The sequence below is a fragment of the Hirundo rustica genome, chromosome 3, assembly GCF_015227805.2.
Source record: "Hirundo rustica isolate bHirRus1 chromosome 3, bHirRus1.pri.v3, whole genome shotgun sequence".
Lineage (NCBI taxonomy): Eukaryota > Metazoa > Chordata > Aves > Passeriformes > Hirundinidae > Hirundo > Hirundo rustica.
Genome location: NC_053452.1, coordinates 46,051,899 through 46,071,994, shown reverse-complemented (window position 1 = coordinate 46,071,994; position 20,096 = coordinate 46,051,899). Strand labels below are relative to the sequence as shown.

General features: G+C 39.6%; 1 protein-coding gene across 1 annotated transcript; it reads right to left on the bottom strand.

Moving 5' to 3' along the window:
* Positions 1-300: 300 nt before the first annotated feature.
* EDARADD (EDAR associated via death domain) lies at positions 301-15,357 on the bottom strand. The gene is made up of 6 exons (XM_040058363.2): positions 15,243-15,357; positions 10,947-11,005; positions 9,693-9,732; positions 6,698-6,786; positions 3,793-3,838; positions 301-846 (listed from the first exon to the last, which is right to left on the bottom strand). The coding sequence occupies exons 1-6, from the start codon at positions 15,271-15,273 to the stop codon at positions 470-472; spliced, it is 642 nt and encodes a 213-aa protein (XP_039914297.1). The 5' UTR covers positions 15,274-15,357; the 3' UTR covers positions 301-469.
* Positions 15,358-20,096: the final 4,739 nt, after the last annotated feature.

The window sequence follows — 20,096 nt, the reverse complement described above, 5'->3', positions numbered from 1 at the left end:
TCACAAAGCTTAAAAAACAACTAAAAAGGAAGAAATAGATTTCACCTCATCTTGTACTAGGTAGAACATACAAGACTGTGGAAGGGCTACCAGTAAGGCCAAGAGACTTGCCTGCTAACTGTGGCTTTCCCAATAGCAACAGCACACAACTGATATGGTACACAACTGCTGCACTAAAACAAGTGGTATGGCCTTTTCATTTGTTTTCTTTTTAGGAAGGCTGTGAACAGCAGCAAAGAAACCAAAGCTATTTGCAGACTGAAGAACACAACCTGGATTAGTCCGTCCACTTTTGGAAGGTTATCTTTGCAACCCTGAGGGCATAAAGCTTACATTTGTGTATACAGTAGATAAAGCTTACACAGTATACAAACCCTCAGAGGGTACTTTCTCTCTCCTGCAAGGGAAACTTCCAACGTATTAGTGGTAGCTAGCATTTAACACGTACAGACTAACAACTTTCTTTGACCTAGAAGTCATTCTGGTAAGTTCTGTTCCCTCTCTTGGGCCATTCCTCCTCCACCCATTTCAGAAGCACTTTCACAACATCAATTCTCTTATAAAATTTACAGAGCTCAATCAGCTGCTCCACAGTCCGGTCACTATTCCGTAGCAAGAATTCCAAGGTGGGACTTTGGGGCTTTTGTTCAAGGAAACACAATTCATCATAAGTCATCCCCCACTTGCTTGCTAAATTTCTCCAGTTTTTCACTGTTGGATGGCAGGGATCCAGCTTTAGCCTCACTGTGTACAACAAGTCCTCATCATTGAGCATGTCACTGATGGTCGGCGCACGGAATAAGCACAAGGAGCAGGTGACGTTTTCCTTGCAGGTTTTCTTGAGATCTGCAGTGAAAACCATTACATGGGAAGAAATTAGGCTCTATTGCTGTGGTGTCACCGGGAACAAAAAGTTAAAAGCCTAAAGGCCTGAGGAGTTGCTTTGAATTGCTTCTGAAAAAGTCAGAATACTGATATGCAATGCCTCTCCTCATTAAGAACTCGTGAAATTAACATTCTAAAATGTCTCTCTTCACTACAGTCTAATGAAAAGCGGCTTTAATTGAAAAGACCATAATTATGAAAGTACCATATTTATACTTTTACAGAAAAGACACAGGATTCAATGCAGTGTGTGAGCTAGGACAGTCCCCCAATGTCGCTTCCTTGAATCTGCCATAACGCCCACTTAGATCACCAACAGGATTACGTGTGCCTTCCATGCACTTGTGTACCTGTGTTGGAATGAAGGAAAAGGTTTTGCGTTTCTGAGCTTCTGCCTTCACAACAACATGAAATACATGCACCAGGAGAATCTCTGCTGACAGATCCCAACACAACTAACATCCAGTACTTTAACATAATAAAAAGGTATGTTCCTTTGCTTTGTAAGGGTTCTTGCAATAAAAACTGCCCCTGTTTTACCAACAAAGCCTATTTTAAATATACATAATGAAAACGAATAAAGTGCATACTCCTCCATGTGTGAGAAAAACTAAAATACCAAGTTGCTGGAAAGAGGTGGTGATATGTTCTAAAATCTGCATTAAATACTGAAAATTGCCATTTAGAAATCTCCTACACACCACAGTCAGTACCTTTCCCAAAACTGGGAACAATGTGGCGCTATCAAGACTACATTATATATTAACAGCCCTTAAACCACATAGAAACCAGCTTGAGTCACACCTCTAGTCAAACTCTAATACCAAGACCTTTAACACTGCAACGGTGCAGGACATGGTCTGAGCATTCTGGCTGCAGATACGACCTTAACTCTCCCTGCTCCTTTCTGAAAGCAGGGAGAATCTGGCATCTCCAAAGAGTAGATAATGGACACACCTAGAAGCTTTTCCTGAAGTTTCTGTGCTCCAGTCTCATTACAGCTTGAAACAGGGAAGTAGCTAGTCCTAGTTCAGACAAAACTCTTTGAAAAAGGGGCTGATTTTAATCAAATTAATGATTAAAAACAACAGAAAACAGTGACACACAATTTACAAGTGCTGTATCAGAGGCCTGAACTGTATCCCTGGCAAAGGACACATCTGGTAGTTAGTGCCACTTACTCATAAGGACAACAGCATCTGTTAAGGCTGTTTGTTTGTGGGATTTTGTGGCTCCTTTTCTTAACACCAATTATTTATTTTCAGTAATTATTGTCAGATTGTGTGAAAATTCCAGAACATAATGTCTGCGTGCATGCTGGATTTTATTTTTGAAGTAAGAACAGGCTATTGTTAGTTTTGTAACATTGCTCACCAGACTGCTTTTTTAGCAAGCCAAGGACAACTTCTGAAGTTTTCAACAAGTTAAGACGTGCAGCAATAACGCTGCCGAAGACACATAACTTCATACAAATGCTTAGATTCCCTCTTAAAGGGAAACATGTTCTGGTGACATCTTAGCTCACAGGTATTCCACAGGCCTTGCAGCTGTTCTCTACAGGAATATGTATGTTAACTCTTCTGTTCTTGTGCACTCTGAGCTCTTGCTGAAGTGAGACAAAACTTTCTTGCATCATTCATACCAACCTTTACTTATACAAACAAGGCAAAATGAATAAAATCCAATCAAATTTCTGGCTGCACTTAGAGGGCAAGAGAGCACCCTATCTGAATGTCATCTTATTTTCTCTGGCTTGGTTGCCAGGGCAAGTTTTGTCCTCCAACAGAAACAGGGAAGAAGGGGTAAAGAAAACACCTCTGTAAAAGGGCAGAGATATAAGTAAACAAAACTAAACCAACCTGCTTCTTGTGCTATACCATCTGGCAGACTATCAAAAGCATCATAAAGATTCCTGCTTTTCTAAGGTGCCCCTGTGTTAGATGCTGACAAGCACTACCCAACTAATTGCACGATCCTAATGCTACGTGATAGGAAAAGCTTTTTTACTAATAGGAAACTCTTAGTCTCTTACTGTTAGACTAAGAGAACTGTGTATCACACACACACAGCCCTCCCCAGCAGAACTCACACAATGATGGGATAAGCATTCATAGCCTACTGCCAGCTTCTGCTCTCTACTTATTATCGACGCCTTAATGAAGGGATGGGACCACTGGTGGGCTAAAAACAATTTATGACTCAGATAAACATCAGCCTCAAAGGTCCTAAGATTTTAGAGTAAGAAGTCAGCCATAGCTGAAATACAGTTGCAGGATCACAAGTTGCAAGTGGTTTTAAAGGTTAATTCGCCAATAAACTACTGCCACAAAGAATGTTTTTACTTTCACACCAATCACCAATTAACTTGTCTTATACATCTCTGTCTCAGCAGGGACAATTTTATCCAATCATACAGTGACACACAATCCTATAGAACTATATCTTAAAACTTCTTTTTACCTTTATAACTACTTCTATATCTTAACCTTTGACCTCTAAAACTTTCCACGACCTAGCTTAATATGTTTCTATCTAAACTACAAACTCACATTCTGGCATGTGGTCTCTAAATTTGGAAGCCTATTCCAAGACCTCTGATCGAACCCTGTATTCTACATGCACAAGGCTTTGAGAATTTTCTATGCCTGGATTTCCCACATCTCTCCAAAGGCAGAGGTACTAAATGTATTTGGAAAGCCCAACTCGCATATATTGTATGGCCTGCATTATTGATCACCATCCTCTTAGAACAAAGGGAAGCTGTAAATGACAGTGGTAATTAAATGAGCTCCATAAGCAGTAATTATCCAGGCAGTTATTTGTTATGACAAATAGCAGTTTTTAAAAAAGCACTTTCAAATAAAACCTAGGACTAAAATATGGAGAACAATAAAGCTGACATATTACCTGAAAGTGATTCGTCAGTATGGTTTTGTGTGTCTTTGTCTTCTGGCTACAAAGCAGAAAACAAATATAAAGTCACAATAAAACAATGTAATTGAATACCAGAATAAATATTTGACTAATTTACGACCAGCAGGAGATTACTTAAAAGAATCCCAAGCTACTTGTGAAGTCAGACAGAGAACATACATATAGTTTTGAGGAACTGCTGACAATCTGCAGTCTTTTCAGGCGGCATTTCCATGCTTTGGCTCATAAAACTGCCCTGTTGGTTGTATGCACTGAACAACAGCATTTTTATTAATGATATGCTATAGCTTTGCATCTTTTGACTAACTCTCTCTTAAACGCCCAAGACATGGTTTTTTTTAAATGTTTTGCAATTAAATAAACAAACAGCCTGTAACAAATGGCAGTAAGGTAGTGTTTTGCTGATCTAAGCAAAGTGGAGAATTTTTTTTTTACAAACTTCCTTACGTACATACAAAGCTTTTTTAGACAAGCTAAGGTGGACAAAGTAGATGTGAACATTTTTGCGGCTCACATCTAACCCTCCTCCTATTTGAGATTAACATACCCTCAGTGGTGTTTCATCTGCTAATCAAACATAATGAAATAACTTAGCAGCCTGAAACTGTAACGCACATTGTAACATTTAAATTCTACTACTTAGCAACCTCTAAAAAATGGAAGGACAGCCCCTTAATTATAGAACTACAGGGAAGCTGCAGCTGCCCTCACTTTAACTATGCAGGTGTGGAGCCAGGTGAAACAGCTTTCTTTTGTTGAGGATTTAAAGATGAAAGTAGAAGGTGATTCTCCCCTTAGACAGCTGCAATGAAGTATTGTTCATCTTTTTGTATTGTCATTCTTCCAAAACTGTAACAGCAAGCTTCTTAATTTTGCAGGTTGTGCATACAAACAAAACTCAATATGTGCGTAACAATATAGTGTAATAAGATACTCTAGTCCTACCTGCTACACCTTCTTTACTAAGAAATCCACTAAAAATAGAATACAGGCAGTTTCAGTTGCTGTGGTGAACTTGCATACATTCACAGTCTAATTATAAAGAAGGTGAACCCTCTCCAAAATATTTACAGACTTTGTTAAGAAAGGAAAAATTTGCATACTGTTTTCAGTATTTCTTTACTCCCTGAAAACTGCAGGACCACACATGCAACATCAAAATGTCTGCTCTGCTCAAGAGAGATCTAACACTGCACATGCCAATCGCAACTGAATAAGCCTTGCCATTATCTTCTAGTAGTTTACTTTTCTACCATCACAGCTTTATCTTGAGAGACCTTTTTAAACACAAACTTGGCCTTCATGGCAACATGTAACCACCCAAAGTAAAAAAAAAAAAAATCTGAAGTTCCTGATTATAGCAATTGTCTCCACTCCCACAAATTCCTGAAAAAGGCAGAATGTTATTACTGAGCCTCAAGGAGCAAATTCCCAGAAGGGTAACTCATTGAGGAGAATGAAAAACTTCCCAGGACAGCTCAGCCTCCCCAGAGATCTACTTCACAAGAAACAAATAAGCAAATTAAAAAACAACAACAAAAAAAGCCCCCCAAAACACAATCCCCCCCCCCAAAAACAACAAAAAAACCCCACAAACAAACAAAAAAAAACCCCACCACCCAAAACAGATACTGTTCACTTAAGTGCTGTCTTGACCTTCATTTCCCAGACTTTATCAATTCATTGAAGTTCAAACCTTATGTGAAAGCAAATGCCTAAGTGTCCTTATGTCATTATACATGCCTTATAAGGCATAAAATGTAAGAGGGGGTAGTACTGCAAAAAGTACAAAGAAAAGCAGCGATACTTACCTGTACCATACATCTGTTTTCAAAATTCATACTTTTACTGATCAGACATTATCCAATTTATCAAGTCAGATGCACTCAGGTTTATTCAAGATCATTTTCTTGTAATGTAATTGCAATAAGACAATGTAGTGTTACTGCCAGGGAAATGAAGGCATTAAGCAAGAATATTTTCTGCCCACAATGAAGATCCAATCCTCCTCTACAGGTCTAATCAAAGCCATAAATTTATGTACAGTCTGAAGATAAGCAGAAAGTTATCCAGCTCTGTGGAACCATTACCACCCTAATACGCCGAATTATCTTTACAGTGATTCTAAACTGCCAATAAATGCTCTCTTCTTGATGATGGTAAGGAACAGTTACCTCCATCATCTGTGAAATGCATACCAAACTCATGTTTGTTTCTGATGGAATTCAGCTGGGACTCTGGCATTAGGAACTCCTTTTAATTCTTCATCTTGCTGGAAAATGCTCATTCATTTCTCTTCTCCAAGTTTTCTGCTCAACCCAAAGAGAATCAATTTGAAATTCAGCAAATAACATTCATTTGAAAGATGATTACCATGGAGCATGGGAGTCAGTCGGCATTGCCCTTCCTATGGCAATGTAAGATTTCACAAAAAGTGGACAGTGTTTCAACTATGGGAAGAGCAGTGTCCCAAAATCAAAGTAAAACAATCTAATGCCTCCCTAAGGGCAAAATCTAGGATTCTTTATTTCTTCACTTCTTCTCTGCCTTATTTTCACCAGAGGGACAGCATGAATGACAAAACTTTAACTCTTTACTGGGTCTTCTTCAGAACATCTGTACATTGATCAAAACCTATTTAAACTAAAAAGTTAAAAAGTACACGTTAATGATAAAGTAATCGCTTTTTTTTTTTTTTTTCCACTCTTCTCCACAAAAGCTCCCTTCATTGAACTCTTGAAAAGAAAGCAAATTTCTGGTCTGTTTTACTGAATAATTTTGTGCTCTCCAGATATAGTCTGAAAATATACTTATTTGTTAACATACTTAATTAACAGCAGTAATAACTTAGTTCACATTCAAGTATTATTTTTCTTACCTGTTGGATTAGGCCAGAATCTGATGTAAGGGTCTTGATGTTCACAGATGCAATTTCCAGAGTAACTTGATCTGTTAGGTATTCCTCATCTAAGGCAAAGAGTGTGAAACACTGGTCTTCCACTCACACACAAATTTAAATAGTAAGACTATCAAAGATAAATAATAGTGCAGGTGTCTAACATAGAAAATTTAACTCCATAGCATGATCAAACCTGGGAATTGCTAGATTAAAAGCCCAAAGTATTACATCAGCAGAGTCTGTAACAATCATGCAGAGCACAACTGTGAGAAGAAATATAATCCTTGAGGAGATTAGATATTAGAGTAGCAGATGTTTTCTAAGCAAACATCACACTATTTTTAAAGCAAGAGTCATGTTGTTCTTTCAGAAAGCTGACTACAGAATATTAACTGAACCAATACAACCAAGTAGGCTGAAGATGTCACAAGTCACTCTAATTTTTGTTTTGCTTTTCTCATCACACTTAAAATGACAGTTAAAATATGTACTGCATAAATATTTATCTTTTATTCTGCCCCTTTGTGAACTGGACTCATCCTACTGATTTCTACTACACAGGAATTTGCTGAAGCACTGAAATAATCCATTTCAAAGTGTGTTTATCAACAGCCCTGGAGTCCACTGAAAAGCACAGCATTCCCTAGTACTGCACAAATGCTATTAACCTTTCAAGCATCACTTCAGCCCTCAAAATGGGATACAAGAGATACATAAACCCTTTGTGAATCTTGTGCAAACGGACAAATTTCACTCTGCAGTAAGGTCCTCCTCATCAAACTGTCTGCATAATTCCCCTCAATCAGGTGCTGACCAACCATCAACAAGAGCTTTAAAAGGGTTATATTCTACATGTTTTTACACACAAGAAAACTTCATGGGGTGACCACATTTGTAGTGCTGGTAGGTTTCCACTTGTTTGTTTAGTGGCAAGATTTCATTGAAGAACCTCTATTATCTTTATAAATCATCACATAACAGAAAGAAGCAATATTTTCTTAACTCACTCAAGCAATTGATCTGAATCAAAGAATTTATCCTTGCAAGAAAAAGAAAACCAAAAAACATTATTCTCCTCTTTGTCTGGTTTTATAAAACTGTTGAAAGATATTTCATTGCCAGTAATGTCAATGTTTAGTAGAGGATCATCATTGTTCTTTATGACTGTAGATCCAGAGACAACAACAAAAAAAACCCAAACAAAGTCTATCTGAAAATGCAGAGCATGGGCATCAAAACTGTGGAAATAATTATATGTGAAATTTGTTCTAAATTTGAGTGAAAACAGAATTATTATCTAATCATGCTAAACACTAAGGTGACCTCTGCAAGATAAAAAGTTCCCTCAACTCTGTTTTATTTCATAATTAGTAGAGGGTGCCAAGAACTTTAGTAAGTTATGGCTCCAAAGTGGCCCATTAATTAATTAACCAATAAAAACAACAGACAGCCCCTCTCACCAACGTACTGTCTGTTCAACCATTAAATCTGAAACACACATAATTGTGTGTTATACAGAATCAGACCAGCACATCTGATACAATATTTAGTTGACAGACTCATAATTCTAAGTTTGTATTTTTTATAGAAATAACTATGAAAAGCCATTCTCAGAGAAAGAATTAGATTCATAGAAATGAACAAAAAGCTAAGACGTATTTGTATCACATTCAACTTCAAAGGGGAAATGTCAAGCTGTATTAGTAACTATATCTTCTTACACTAAGAGGAAGCAAAAATGAAAATTAAATATAAACCAAGTGCACTTCCTCTTTACAGAAAGTGCTGACCTTTCTACTTTTGTCTTAGCTTTCCTTTTTAAATTAGGTGCATTTAGAATATGCAAATTTGGATTTCAAACAACCCTGAAAAAATTGAAATTTAGGAATTTATCTAACTAATTTTGAGGAGGATCTAATGTCACAGGTGAAATAGAAAACAGGACTGGAAAAAAATGTTCCAGTGTAATTGCTTTGGTGCTAATAAACAATTTTGAAGGACCAAACCACCTGCTGGCAAATAAACAGAAACTAGTTTATGACTTCAAATAGTCTTCATCCCACATGATCCTTCCCTGTTGAGCAACACTTCTGAAGAGTGCTCATTTCCTCTTGTCTGGCTTTCTCAAGCCCCAGAATAATCTCCAACTTTTCTTTAAACCCAGTAGTATACTGCTCCCACTCCTCAGCAGAAGTTTCCATTGTGACAAGCCTGGTTTCCTCTGTCTGTCCCACTGCAGACCTGCTGTGCAACACAGGATGGAGAACTCACTACCTGCAGAGTGCTCCTCAACCAAGCCCCTGCCAGTGCATTCCTGGACAAAAGTCAATGGTGAAGCCTGGGATGACAACAAAATACCCACCCCACATGTCAAGGAAACACAAGGAGGATATTCACACTGTAATCCATGTATTTTTCTTCAGAACCTGCACTCCCTCACTCAATTTTTCGAAAAGAAAGGCGGGAACTTGTGCAGAGTGGACTTAATAGTAGGTTCCCCAGTAGATGGTATTAACACCTGCTGAAGGTAAAAGATGGCACGAAGAGTTGAAGGTTATAAGGTTGGGAATGCAGTCAGAGGCAAAAGGCCTGAAAGGTATTTCTTGATTGTATTTCTAACAACATAAAGGCACCGATAGTCCCTTCAAAGTCACCATCTAACATTATGATGTCTCTACCATCTGTTGTCTGAACCCCGTCTTTCTATGGCACCACTGTATTTTCCTTTCAGATCAAGAACCCAGGTCTTCTGATGATAGTTTTAGAGTGACTTTTAGATCAAAACTAAACTTGGGAAGGAAATTTCAGAAGTTAGATATACACACCAAACTGACCTTAAAAATAAAGAGGGCATTGCATTTAAAACATAAATATCTAGCAAAAAGTATGAGTATTTCAATCTGTTGGGTAACACCACTGGTTTTATTGCAATAGCAACACAGATATATGAATAGACAGAATTCACAATACTTACCTTTAGGTAATCCTGTGTCTTGGACAGGATATTTTTCAGTCTGTCACAAAAAGGCAAGAAACACAGATGTTTGTTATTTTGCGTGTAATTGTGCTGGAGAAAGAGTATTTATATACTCTTTCTTTATGTACTTTTGTAAATGCTTAATTATAGTTGTATCTCTCAAGTTGCTACAAGTTGATCTGTTCACCATCACATACAGCAACACTTTTGTGGGAACTGAGATGTTACTAACACAACTGATTAGCACATGAAGAAGTAATAGAGATTGCTGCTTTGCTACAGTATTTTAAAGCTATTTTTCGTGAAGAAACAGGGTTTAGGAAAGAAATTTTGTACTGAAGTAGCAAGCTAATCTTGAAAAGGTAATGCATGCCAGGAGTAACAGACATGGCTGCCAATTCTCTTTTAGCAGATTAAGCTTCTAATAAAATGTTACTGCATTGAAAGAAAAAGAAATATTTTCCCCTTTTGCTCTAAATTTACATAGCTGGTTAAGATGAAACAGGAAACTATTATTACCGAGTTTAAGGAGACAGCTACTGATTCCTTGGCGTGACCTAACTTACGATATCCGAAACTTACCTGCTTCCCTGTGGCCCTCGCCCTTACGTCAGCGTAGGTGTGGCTCTTATACAAAGCCACATTCTAAACAGTTTTCATAGAATTTCGTATTACTTCTAATCCCACCTCGGCAGGAGCCTGGGATGTTTGAGATCCCGGCACAAGCAGGGCTCGTGCGCCAGCAAGCACCAGAGGGCGTGGTTTGGTTCCTCCCGAGGCTCAGCCGGGCTTGCCTAAGGCACTGCTCCTAGATCCTACCTTTGCATGACCTCAAATCAGCTCCAGCAAGTAATGATAGCTTAGTACTGTTGAAATTTTAAGCCCTAGGTGCGTTTTTTTATCCATCCAAACTGTGTAGACAGATGAAGATCAGCACCAATTTTTCTCAGTTGTTGGGACTTTTTTAAATTAAAGAGATAGCACTGCCACCGCCTTTGGAGGTTATCCCATGGACAGCTCCGCTGTTAATACCATCCGGTTCAGCTGATGCACCTGTTGGTATTTTTATTCACACTTTGACTGCACAGGTTAGTAAATTAAAGTTTGTTTGTGCAGTCATACACATAAGCAAAATCTTGTATACACGCTCACAGTTCGAGTTAGCATCCTTGAATGTTTTTTCTCACTGTGGCATTACATAGCCATAGAGAGCTGTAATGATTTCAACTGCTCTAGACCAGAAATACATACCATTGTTAAGGAAAGAGTGCTTGGATCCGTATCCTCCACTGGCTCTTTTGCTTCATGATCTGCAGAAAAAAAGAAAACTTTATCACTGCATAATCAAAGTATTTCTGGCAATTCATATTTTGCTTCTTTGTCTGACCAAAATAAAACCCAACTATGCAGCCATTTATATTTTTATGTCTTATTTCCACAAGAAAACATGACAAAATGGAAGATGTCAGAACTACTAGCACAGAGATGAGAAACTACATGTAATAAGGACATCCAACGCTAACCCCAACAAAAGATAGACTTAAATTAAGATCCTAAACTATATTAAGTGAAAAAAAAAAAAAATCACAAAACATGTCAGCAATAAATAATAAAAATTCAGTACATTTTCTAAAAGCTAAGTTCTGTTCTCCTACTGACAATTTTTTCGTCAAAGAAATAATTCAAACAGGAAACAAACATACCCACCACAACAAAAATTAACACTATAACGAACACCAAATTACAATAGAAAATTGAAAATACTAATTTAAAAATATTTGAGCAAAATATTAATTATTTGTTTACAATAGAACAGTAAAATTAAACTATATTAATATGAAGATAATAAAAAAATAAATCTTCCAAGTACCTGCAGATGAATCATGAAATGTTAACCCCTCTGCATCGATGGCTAAATTGACAAATACTAGTGGGACACTGACCACAAATGCACAGAGAATCTGAAACAAATCTCATACAGAAGTCAGGATTCACAAAACTACTTCTGTAATTTAACATTATTTTGTCATATTTTTCAGAAATCTCTTCTGTTGATAAGTATAAATGTTTTCAAAAATTGAAAACCATTTTAAATTATCTGGTAAAATCTTCATTCTTGTCACTCTTACTCTAAAAGTCACTTACAGCAAGTACACAAGTTTTCAGCTGCAACCAGTAAGAGATGATTGTAAATCAGTATTTGGTGATTACCTTCTATGGAATATAAAAACCAGTAGATTTAGAACAGAATCACAGAAATTAACTACAAAGCACACATTATAAACATTGATGCCCAAAACAGAACAGAAGTTACACAGACCTTATTCCACCCAGCTCAAATTTAGCATGTTTGCTTATTTGGGGACCCACTCCTAAAAATCCACTCAATACAAAAGAACAAGCTGGAGCATTAACCAATGCAAGACAGCACAATAAACTGAAAATAAAAATGGTGGCAGCAGTAGGACAGAGTTGTTCTCCCTCCTGTTTCTGTGAGGCAGCCCCACCAGCAGCAGTTCCTGGGTGTCCCCAAGATTCCAAGTAAAGCTTTTCTCAGTGCTACAGCCCCCAGGAAATCCACAGGCACAGTCCAGGCAGGTGGCGCATGACCAGAGGGGTAGATGACAAGGGCTGAGCACAGTCTTGCACAATGAATGTTTGAAAAAGGCAGGGGCCTATGAAAACACAGTTAAGCATTGTTCACAGTGCCAATTAGGAAGCCATATGCAGAAGAGAAAAACAAACAAACGAAACCTCAATGTTCTTGTCACATGTATTTTTTTGGTAAATATAAAATCCCTGCTCCATAAACATGGTATTAACAACATGTTCTGGATAAAGCCTGTCCTGATAGCAGCAGTCAGCACAAACTCTCAAATGCAGAGAGGCTGAGAGTCATTTGGATGGGAAAATACAATAAACTGGCATAAGACACTGCTTGAGGGTAGGGCCAAAAACAGAGACTCCTAGTGGGAAGTGCAGTGGAAAGCTGCAGAGGAACTGGGCAAAGAGAAGCCCACCCAGTAAAGGAAAGCTGAAAAACAAGGGGGCACTGGGAGCCAAAGATAAGGCTCTAGGGATGAACATCACACCAGGCATCCCTAGTCTCACTGTTTTTCCACTCAAAGCCAGTGGTAAAGCATGCAGTTGGTTTATTCTGGAGGCCTTTCAGCTCCTCAGCTCCTCCTTACAAATTCTTAGATAAAGGGAAAAAAAAGAAAAGAAAAGAAAAGAAAAGAAAAAAAAAAAAAAAAAAAAAAAAAAAAAAAAAAAAAAAAAAAAGGCAACTTTTTCCCATGTAAGAGGAGTCTTGAGGCAGATGAAAGCAGACCCACAGATCGTCCATGCCTTGGTGAACCTCACTGGCTACTGTAGCTACCATAAGGGCTCTGTCCCTTATTCTCTGTTACATCTCCATGACACCACCAAGGTATTTTTACACTGATAACTTACTTTCCACAATCCAGAGGGAAGCACTGAAAAAAACTGGAGAAGCTCAGAGAATACAGGCATTTGAAACAAGGACTTGGCAGACCCAAGGGCATCTCTACAAGAGATGATGGGGTATAAGGGTATACCTCTCATTCCTGCTTTCTAGGTCTCACACATAAACACCATCATGGGAATCTCCATCTTTCCTGCTTAGCATCCATCCTGGAAAGTATTTTAAAACTGTATTTCATTTCCTATATCTCAATTGCTTCCCTTTATTTAATAGTTCTTTATAAAGAATAGTAATTTCCATTGTTTTGTTTAGGTTGCAGAGCAGTACCAAGTCCCCAGTTTTCTTATAAGTGACATGTATGTGTATGAATATTTGCACCCAAGATTACAGACTCCACATATTGGGCTGCAGATGATTCACCAGGGTCTTGTTGACCCCTCATAGGAGGCAGATAATCAGAAAACCACATACCTAGTATTTTATTGTGAATAAGGTAATTCAAATGTCCTTTCTCTCATTCCCACATGCCTCTGTCCCAACATTCCACAGCTCGTGTCATAGAGCTGGACACAGGTGCACAAAGCAGTAGGGAGAAAAGTTTATCTCAGATTTAAACCATCCACAGTATTGCATGCTGAAAGGCCAACGGGAACTGAGGCTATCATCTGACTGTCTGATTTCATGGTTACTTTGACAGACAGCTTCATAACAACATTACCTCACAAAATCACTACCACAGTACTCGCCCCGAGAGGATACAGACACTGGACCACATTTAGTTCCCCACACTTCTGCAGGGAGCCACAAGTGAGTTGACCAAGATGGACATAAATCAGCATGTGGACATTGGGACAGATATAAATCAGGTTCAGTGGTTGTTCCTTTCTGTTCATTTCTGCATCCTGAAACAGCACCTGCACAGTGCTCAGCAGCTGCCACAGCTCTGCCAGGGCCCACCCAGTATGACCAGTCTGCAAGAAGAGCAGCAAGACTTGCACCAATGACCACCTTTTGCCTCTCTTCAATACTGCTACTGCAATGGGGATGCAATGCTCTGCACTTACCAGTGCGAACAGTTTTTCTGCTTTTCACCCTTGCCTTGGAAGGAAGTCTAAAAGTGAGTTTTTGAGACCTTGGCGTTTTGGCCTTTAAGCAGGAGGGGGTTCACAAAGCACCAAGCAGCGGAGACAAGTATTGCCCTGTTACAGTTTTTCTCTGCAATACAGTCTTGACACCACCAGTAGTGAGTGAAACACCTAAAGCTGGCTGTAGTTACATAGTTCAACCATGAACATAAGACCTTTTTCACACCAAGGCTGTCGGGGGCTTACCCTAGCCTTGGACTCCAACAAGGGCTGGGCATCCACACTAATAGTTTAACCTAGCACAACTTAAACAAGTAATCACTCTAATACTAATGTTTGCTCATAAAGATGAACTCTATGATTAAACACAAATAAAAAATGTTGCTTTGACTAGAGGCATGTGAATTCAGATTTGAATAAGAGGAGAAGATATGGCAAATTACACCAGCATCCTGAAGAGCCCAAGTCCACCAGCACTTGTGCATTTTTGTTTACTGTTAACTAATCAAAACTTTGTCCCTGTCTGAGCAGAGAGGTACGGAAAAATCTGTGATGCTGGCATACCACAGGTAAGGTGCTTAAAAGTCATTTGCACCATTACCATAAACGTAGCCACCTGAGCTCTGGGCTTCTAAAAAACCGATTTTTAAAAAAGGTATATTTGAGCGTCGTGTTAACTAGCGCAAACTAAACTACACACTTAATACTGAAGCAGGCTTGACAAGACAAGTTACACTAAATCCCATCAGCAGAGCACATGATAATTTATTACCATACTTAACTGGCGTGCGCGGAGGGGGAAGGGAGCGACTTAAAAACTCTTTTCAGCCCGGCCGGGGCTACGCTCCTCACCTGGCTCCCAGGAGCCACGGCCCCGGCTCTGCCCGGCCCAGGACGGGCGCCGCGGGCCGCATCCCGCGCACCGCCTGTCCCGGAGTCCCCGGGGCCCCGGCAGCGGCCGGCGCCCCTCGGGGCACCCCCGCCCTCGCACCCAGCTCCCCGCGGCGCCGGCCTCACCTGGGGGCAGCGCGTCCTGCGGAGCGGCCATGGGGCGCGGTGGGTCCCGCGGCGAGGAACGCGACGTGCCCGGAACCGCCGCCCCGCCGCGCCGCCCCCTTCCTGCGCCGCCCCGCCGCAGGTAGGGCGCTCCCGGCAGGGACGGAGCCAGGCAGGTCGGTCCCACCCACGGCCGTCCCGGGCGCGACGGCCGCAGGGGCAGAAAGCGCGTCCGCCGGGAGCCCGCATTTCCCAGCGGGAAATACCGCGCTCCCGCGGATACGTCGGGTTAAATCCTCCGTGCGGGAGGTGCTCCCCTGAGTGAAAACGCCGTGTTTCGCTGAGACCGCGGATGCGGGGTGCACATACCGCTCGTCAAGTAGCGCTAGTTCGGGTCTAAAAGCGAGCTGCTTCAGCAATACGAAATCAAGTGCTCGCTCTCCCGTTCTCGCGGACAATTACGCGCGTAAATCACCGCTTTCCGACAGGGAAGGGCGGTCTCCAGCAGGGCTCAAGGTGCAGCTGCAGGTGGCTCGACGTGTACGGACGGACTTTACAAGCGCAAGTACTGCAGAGCAACAATCATAAACTGGACTGCTTTCTCGCAGATATTTAGAATTGGTCCTCTAATGCTACGGGCACATCCGATAGCACGACGAAGTCAAATCTTTGGATGTAATTGATTTGGAACCCCACTGTTATCTCAGGCAAATTCTCTCACGGTTTCGATGTAAAGTAATACAGGCTTCTTAAGGAGGGTCTGTGCATGAAATCACTCTAAATAAGAAATATTATGTATTGCTACTTAGTGTACAGTACAAGCAAAAGTAGCCGGCACAACTGAATTTGCTATTATGAAGATCACCTTTGTGAGCCACCCGGCTCATTTATTAACGAGGTAAATTTGCAGACAGATTCTGTTCTGTTACACTGAGCTCCAGTTTAGCCAAATAGCTTACACTGGCATAACTAAAAGTAGCCTTTGGTCTATTAAGCATTAAAATTGAGTGGTTTTCCATGGATTTTTTTTCATCTCTTGTGCATGTTACAAATTATATTTTTTTAAAAAAAAGAAAGGTATTAAATTGCTCTTATTTCCACAATTTAAATTGATGACAGTAGCTGTCATCCTGTTGTCATGAACAAGCATTTCTCACACTGCAGCCTGGGAAGGCATGGGAGTTATGCACCACCACACCTGTCATTTGTTTTTAGCTAACATCAGTAATATTGATGTTTTTCAATGATTGTTCTTGTATCATTCTTTAATGAGTGTTGTCAAAATCTTTGTTACGTAGCTAACTGACCAGTGCAGAAAGCCAGCAATTATTTTGGCAAAACTAAATACAACTGTATCATAAAAGCTAAGACCAGAATGAGATAACTTTAGGAAATTGCATTCCATAGAACGCTGGATTAATTTTCTCATCAAATTTCTAAACCTAAGTACTATCTGTATCTCATCTTTCTGTAACCCTGTAAGCTACTAAATTCAGCATAACTGATCGTCATGGGAAGAGTTCAGAATTTTGTAAATTTCCACTCAAATGCAGAATTATTAATTTCAAATAGTTTTCACAAATCAAGTCTATGCAGATCTCCTCTCACTCCTTTCCTCTTGGCCCCATCAAAAATACCCAGCCATATCTGATGAGGACAGAGGGTTTTCTCAAAGATCTACAAACTATCTGGTAATATATAGGTGGAGAATTTGTTGTTTGAAATAGCAATTAACAGAGTCTCAAGGGACTTCATATCTTCTGAGCACAAGACTGCAGACAAAACCATGGACAATATATTCCTCTCCAGAAAAATACAACTTCTATGTCCCCATAACAAAAAGAAAAACAAAACCACACACAAAAGCTCCAGACACACAAACCAACCCACTCAAAAAAAAAAAGGCAAAACATTTTTTTCCAGTTGATCCTCTATAGCTTTTCCACATGGAAATAGAGAGCTTTTGTTCCAGATCACAAATGCTACTATGACACAGGAGATCAGTAACATTCCCCATGCCTCCACACGGGTTGCCAATAGTCATGGCAACTGTGGTCCTGCTAGAATTACATGGCAACCTTGTTTATTCTTCCTCATCTGTTTGCTTTCTACATTTCAAATATCTTCGCTTAAGGAAGTTCACACTGAGTAAAATACCTCTATGTCAAGATAAACTCTTTACCCTTCCTGTAGTTCAGGAGATTTAGGAAGAAACCTCCCTGCATTTTCTCTCCCAGTATCTTATAGATAGTTTTTAATTGTCAGCAGCTTCGGACTGCTGCTAGAAAAGTTCTTGAAAATTCTGAGACTGCTTTGGAGTAGGAATAATTAACCAGCAGCTAAAAAGTTAAAACTACTTTCTTTGCCGATAATGATATTGGTCTGTTCTTTTACAGTTCCTTTACAGGAACGTCACGATTTTGACATTTAATTGACAGAAACAGCAGTCTATGGAGAAAATGTAAGAAATGACACGTACCTAGACCATCTTATGTAAGCCTGTGGATAATTTGTTTGCCTGACAGGACTGCATGATATGGAAATGTTCCCACCACTCCAGGAGCTGTGCTGTGTCCAAGTCAAACACACGCCACAGAAACAGTGAAACAGTGCTTTCTCTAGATTGACATGTTGAAACCGAGCCTAATACGATTGATTTCAGGCTGCAGCTTATGCCTCTGCAGGGACTTTAGCACAGTCCCCCTGCCTGGCTGCTTGTTTCCATAGATGTACAATTTAGATGGGATCTGTACCTCATGGTCAGATTTGCTGACAAATAAGCACGCACACTGAAAGAGCAAGTGCACAAATCTCAGGTTTTTAAAACAAGATTATGTATTTTCATCACACCCACTAGCTCAGAAGTTTGACAGAGCTAGTAGACTCATTCCTGCATTGCTCTTCCTTCTTTAAAAAAGTATAGGTACTACAGAAATGACAATACTCTATAGATGACTTCTACTCTTCACTCAGATCATGCTGTTTTAAACTACACCATGCACTTTGTTAACATCCAGCTGTAACACACACACATGAAACATGGAAATAAGAATACAGGTGTACAGCTTTGTATTCACCACCTACAAAAACATCCTAACAAATGTACTTCCTCCCTGTAGTTTGCTATTTTTTTTAATTGCATTCTATCTTTCTTGCTTTTTCCCTCATAGTCACTGGGAAAATATTCCTGTATTTTCTTATTAAAAATTTACCTTTTTTACCACGATACTGAATTTGACATATTGTTTTGCCATTTACAGGTCACACTCCTGAGATAACCCTGGGCATCCATAGGTACTTTTCAGAAGATTCTTACACTCGTTACCACAGACTTGAACATAGGTTGTGGTTTTAAAGCAGACATCAGTAGGTGGGAACAAGATGTCAGCATGGCATGACTGGCAAGGAAACATAACTTGTATCAGGCCTAATGCCAGCAGAACAGAACAGGGGTGAGGGTGTACAAGCTCTTCACAGTAGGAGGCCTGACAGACCACAGAACTCATGTGCCCTGGTACTTGGCTGCTTTCTGTACTTACATCAGGTGGTTTACTGGAAGTTCTTACCCACAGCTGTGCCTTTCTGTATCATTTAAATCTAGACTACCACAAGATGTTCCATTGCTCAACAGGCACTGCCCTCCCACTGCTGCTGTTTGCCAGACTTAAACAGAAGCTTGTGACATATTGATTCTTCTGGTTTACTCTCCTAAGTTTAGGAAGGACTCACTCAAAAGTTAATTTGGAAAAATAAATAAAGGCAAAAGTTTCAAGGGCAAAAAGATTCAAGGGCAAAAAGTTTCAAAATAAAAATCCACATTTCAGATTACTGAAATCTAGTTAATGAACTTAACAGCTGGGATTTATCAAGTTTCTCCTAATGGGAAATGTGGAGCCACCCTGTTTTATCATGTATGTTCACTTAAATCAGTCCATAATAATGTCTTAAGATCCATTTTTACACAGTTGATGCCCATAGATCATTATTTCTGTCTACAACCAGAGTCCATAAGCCCAATTCTGGCAAATAAGAGCTGGCTAAAAAGCACCAATGGAGGTAATACAATAAAACTCGAAGGACTTGATCAGTTTCAGGTCAGAGGCAAGTTTGGTATTTGCTGCATCCACTCAAAGACTGTCTCTCCTGCACCCAGATCTGTGCCTGTGCTAGAGAACATCACAGAGTCACGAGGAAGAGGTGACTCTGACGTGCTTTACTTAATTCTTACTTAAGAATAGAGAATACTGTTTTTAGTTCCCCTGTCCAAGGCTTTCTTCGCTTGCTTGCACATACAAAAACGTTAGTACTTGTAAATGAAACTGTCAACATGTGTAACAGCAGTGCATATTATGAAATCACAGATGTTTGTTCCTATGACAACCACGCTGAAAATTAAATATATAGGCCAGAGTCTTCATGACCACAGCAACCTGTAAATTGTGATTATCCCTCTCCCCAGTAAGGGCTTGTCCTCAGCCCTTGCTAAAATTTCCTAACATCGTTGCAAATTTCTTTAAAAGAAAGAGGCTTAATAGACACTCACAGCTTTGTAATATGCTGTTGGGTTTTGATTGCAACTGTAAGACTGCTCCTTCTGCAGATCTTTCCTGAAACTGATTTCACACAGAAATACTATATTAGGATTTTTATGTTCAGAGTTTTTTAGACATTTTTATGCCATTAGCAAAGTAGCATTCATAGATTTAAATTGACACTAAAACATAAAACTGAAAATACCCTAGAGTCTAGAAAACTGTGTTAAGCTACATTCAGCTCTCCTATCTTAGATAATACTTATGTATAAAATGAATATTTCTTTTAATGCCTCTTAAAATTACCCATTATATATTTTTACAGCCAATTCCTTATCCTTCT

What these genes read in the sequence shown, in the direction of transcription:
- EDARADD (XM_040058363.2), bottom strand. Translation starts at nt 15,273, where the DNA reads ATGGCCGCTCCGCAGGACGCGCTGCCCCCAG. An exon ending in GCACTCTTTCCTTAACAATG is followed by an intron (nt 9,733 to 10,946) that starts GTATGTATTTCT and finishes TTTTTGTGACAG; the next exon opens with ACTGAAAAATATCCTGTCCA. An exon ending in AGACACAGGATTACCTAAAG is followed by an intron (nt 6,787 to 9,692) that starts GTAAGTATTGTG and finishes TCTTTGCCTTAG; the next exon opens with ATGAGGAATACCTAACAGAT.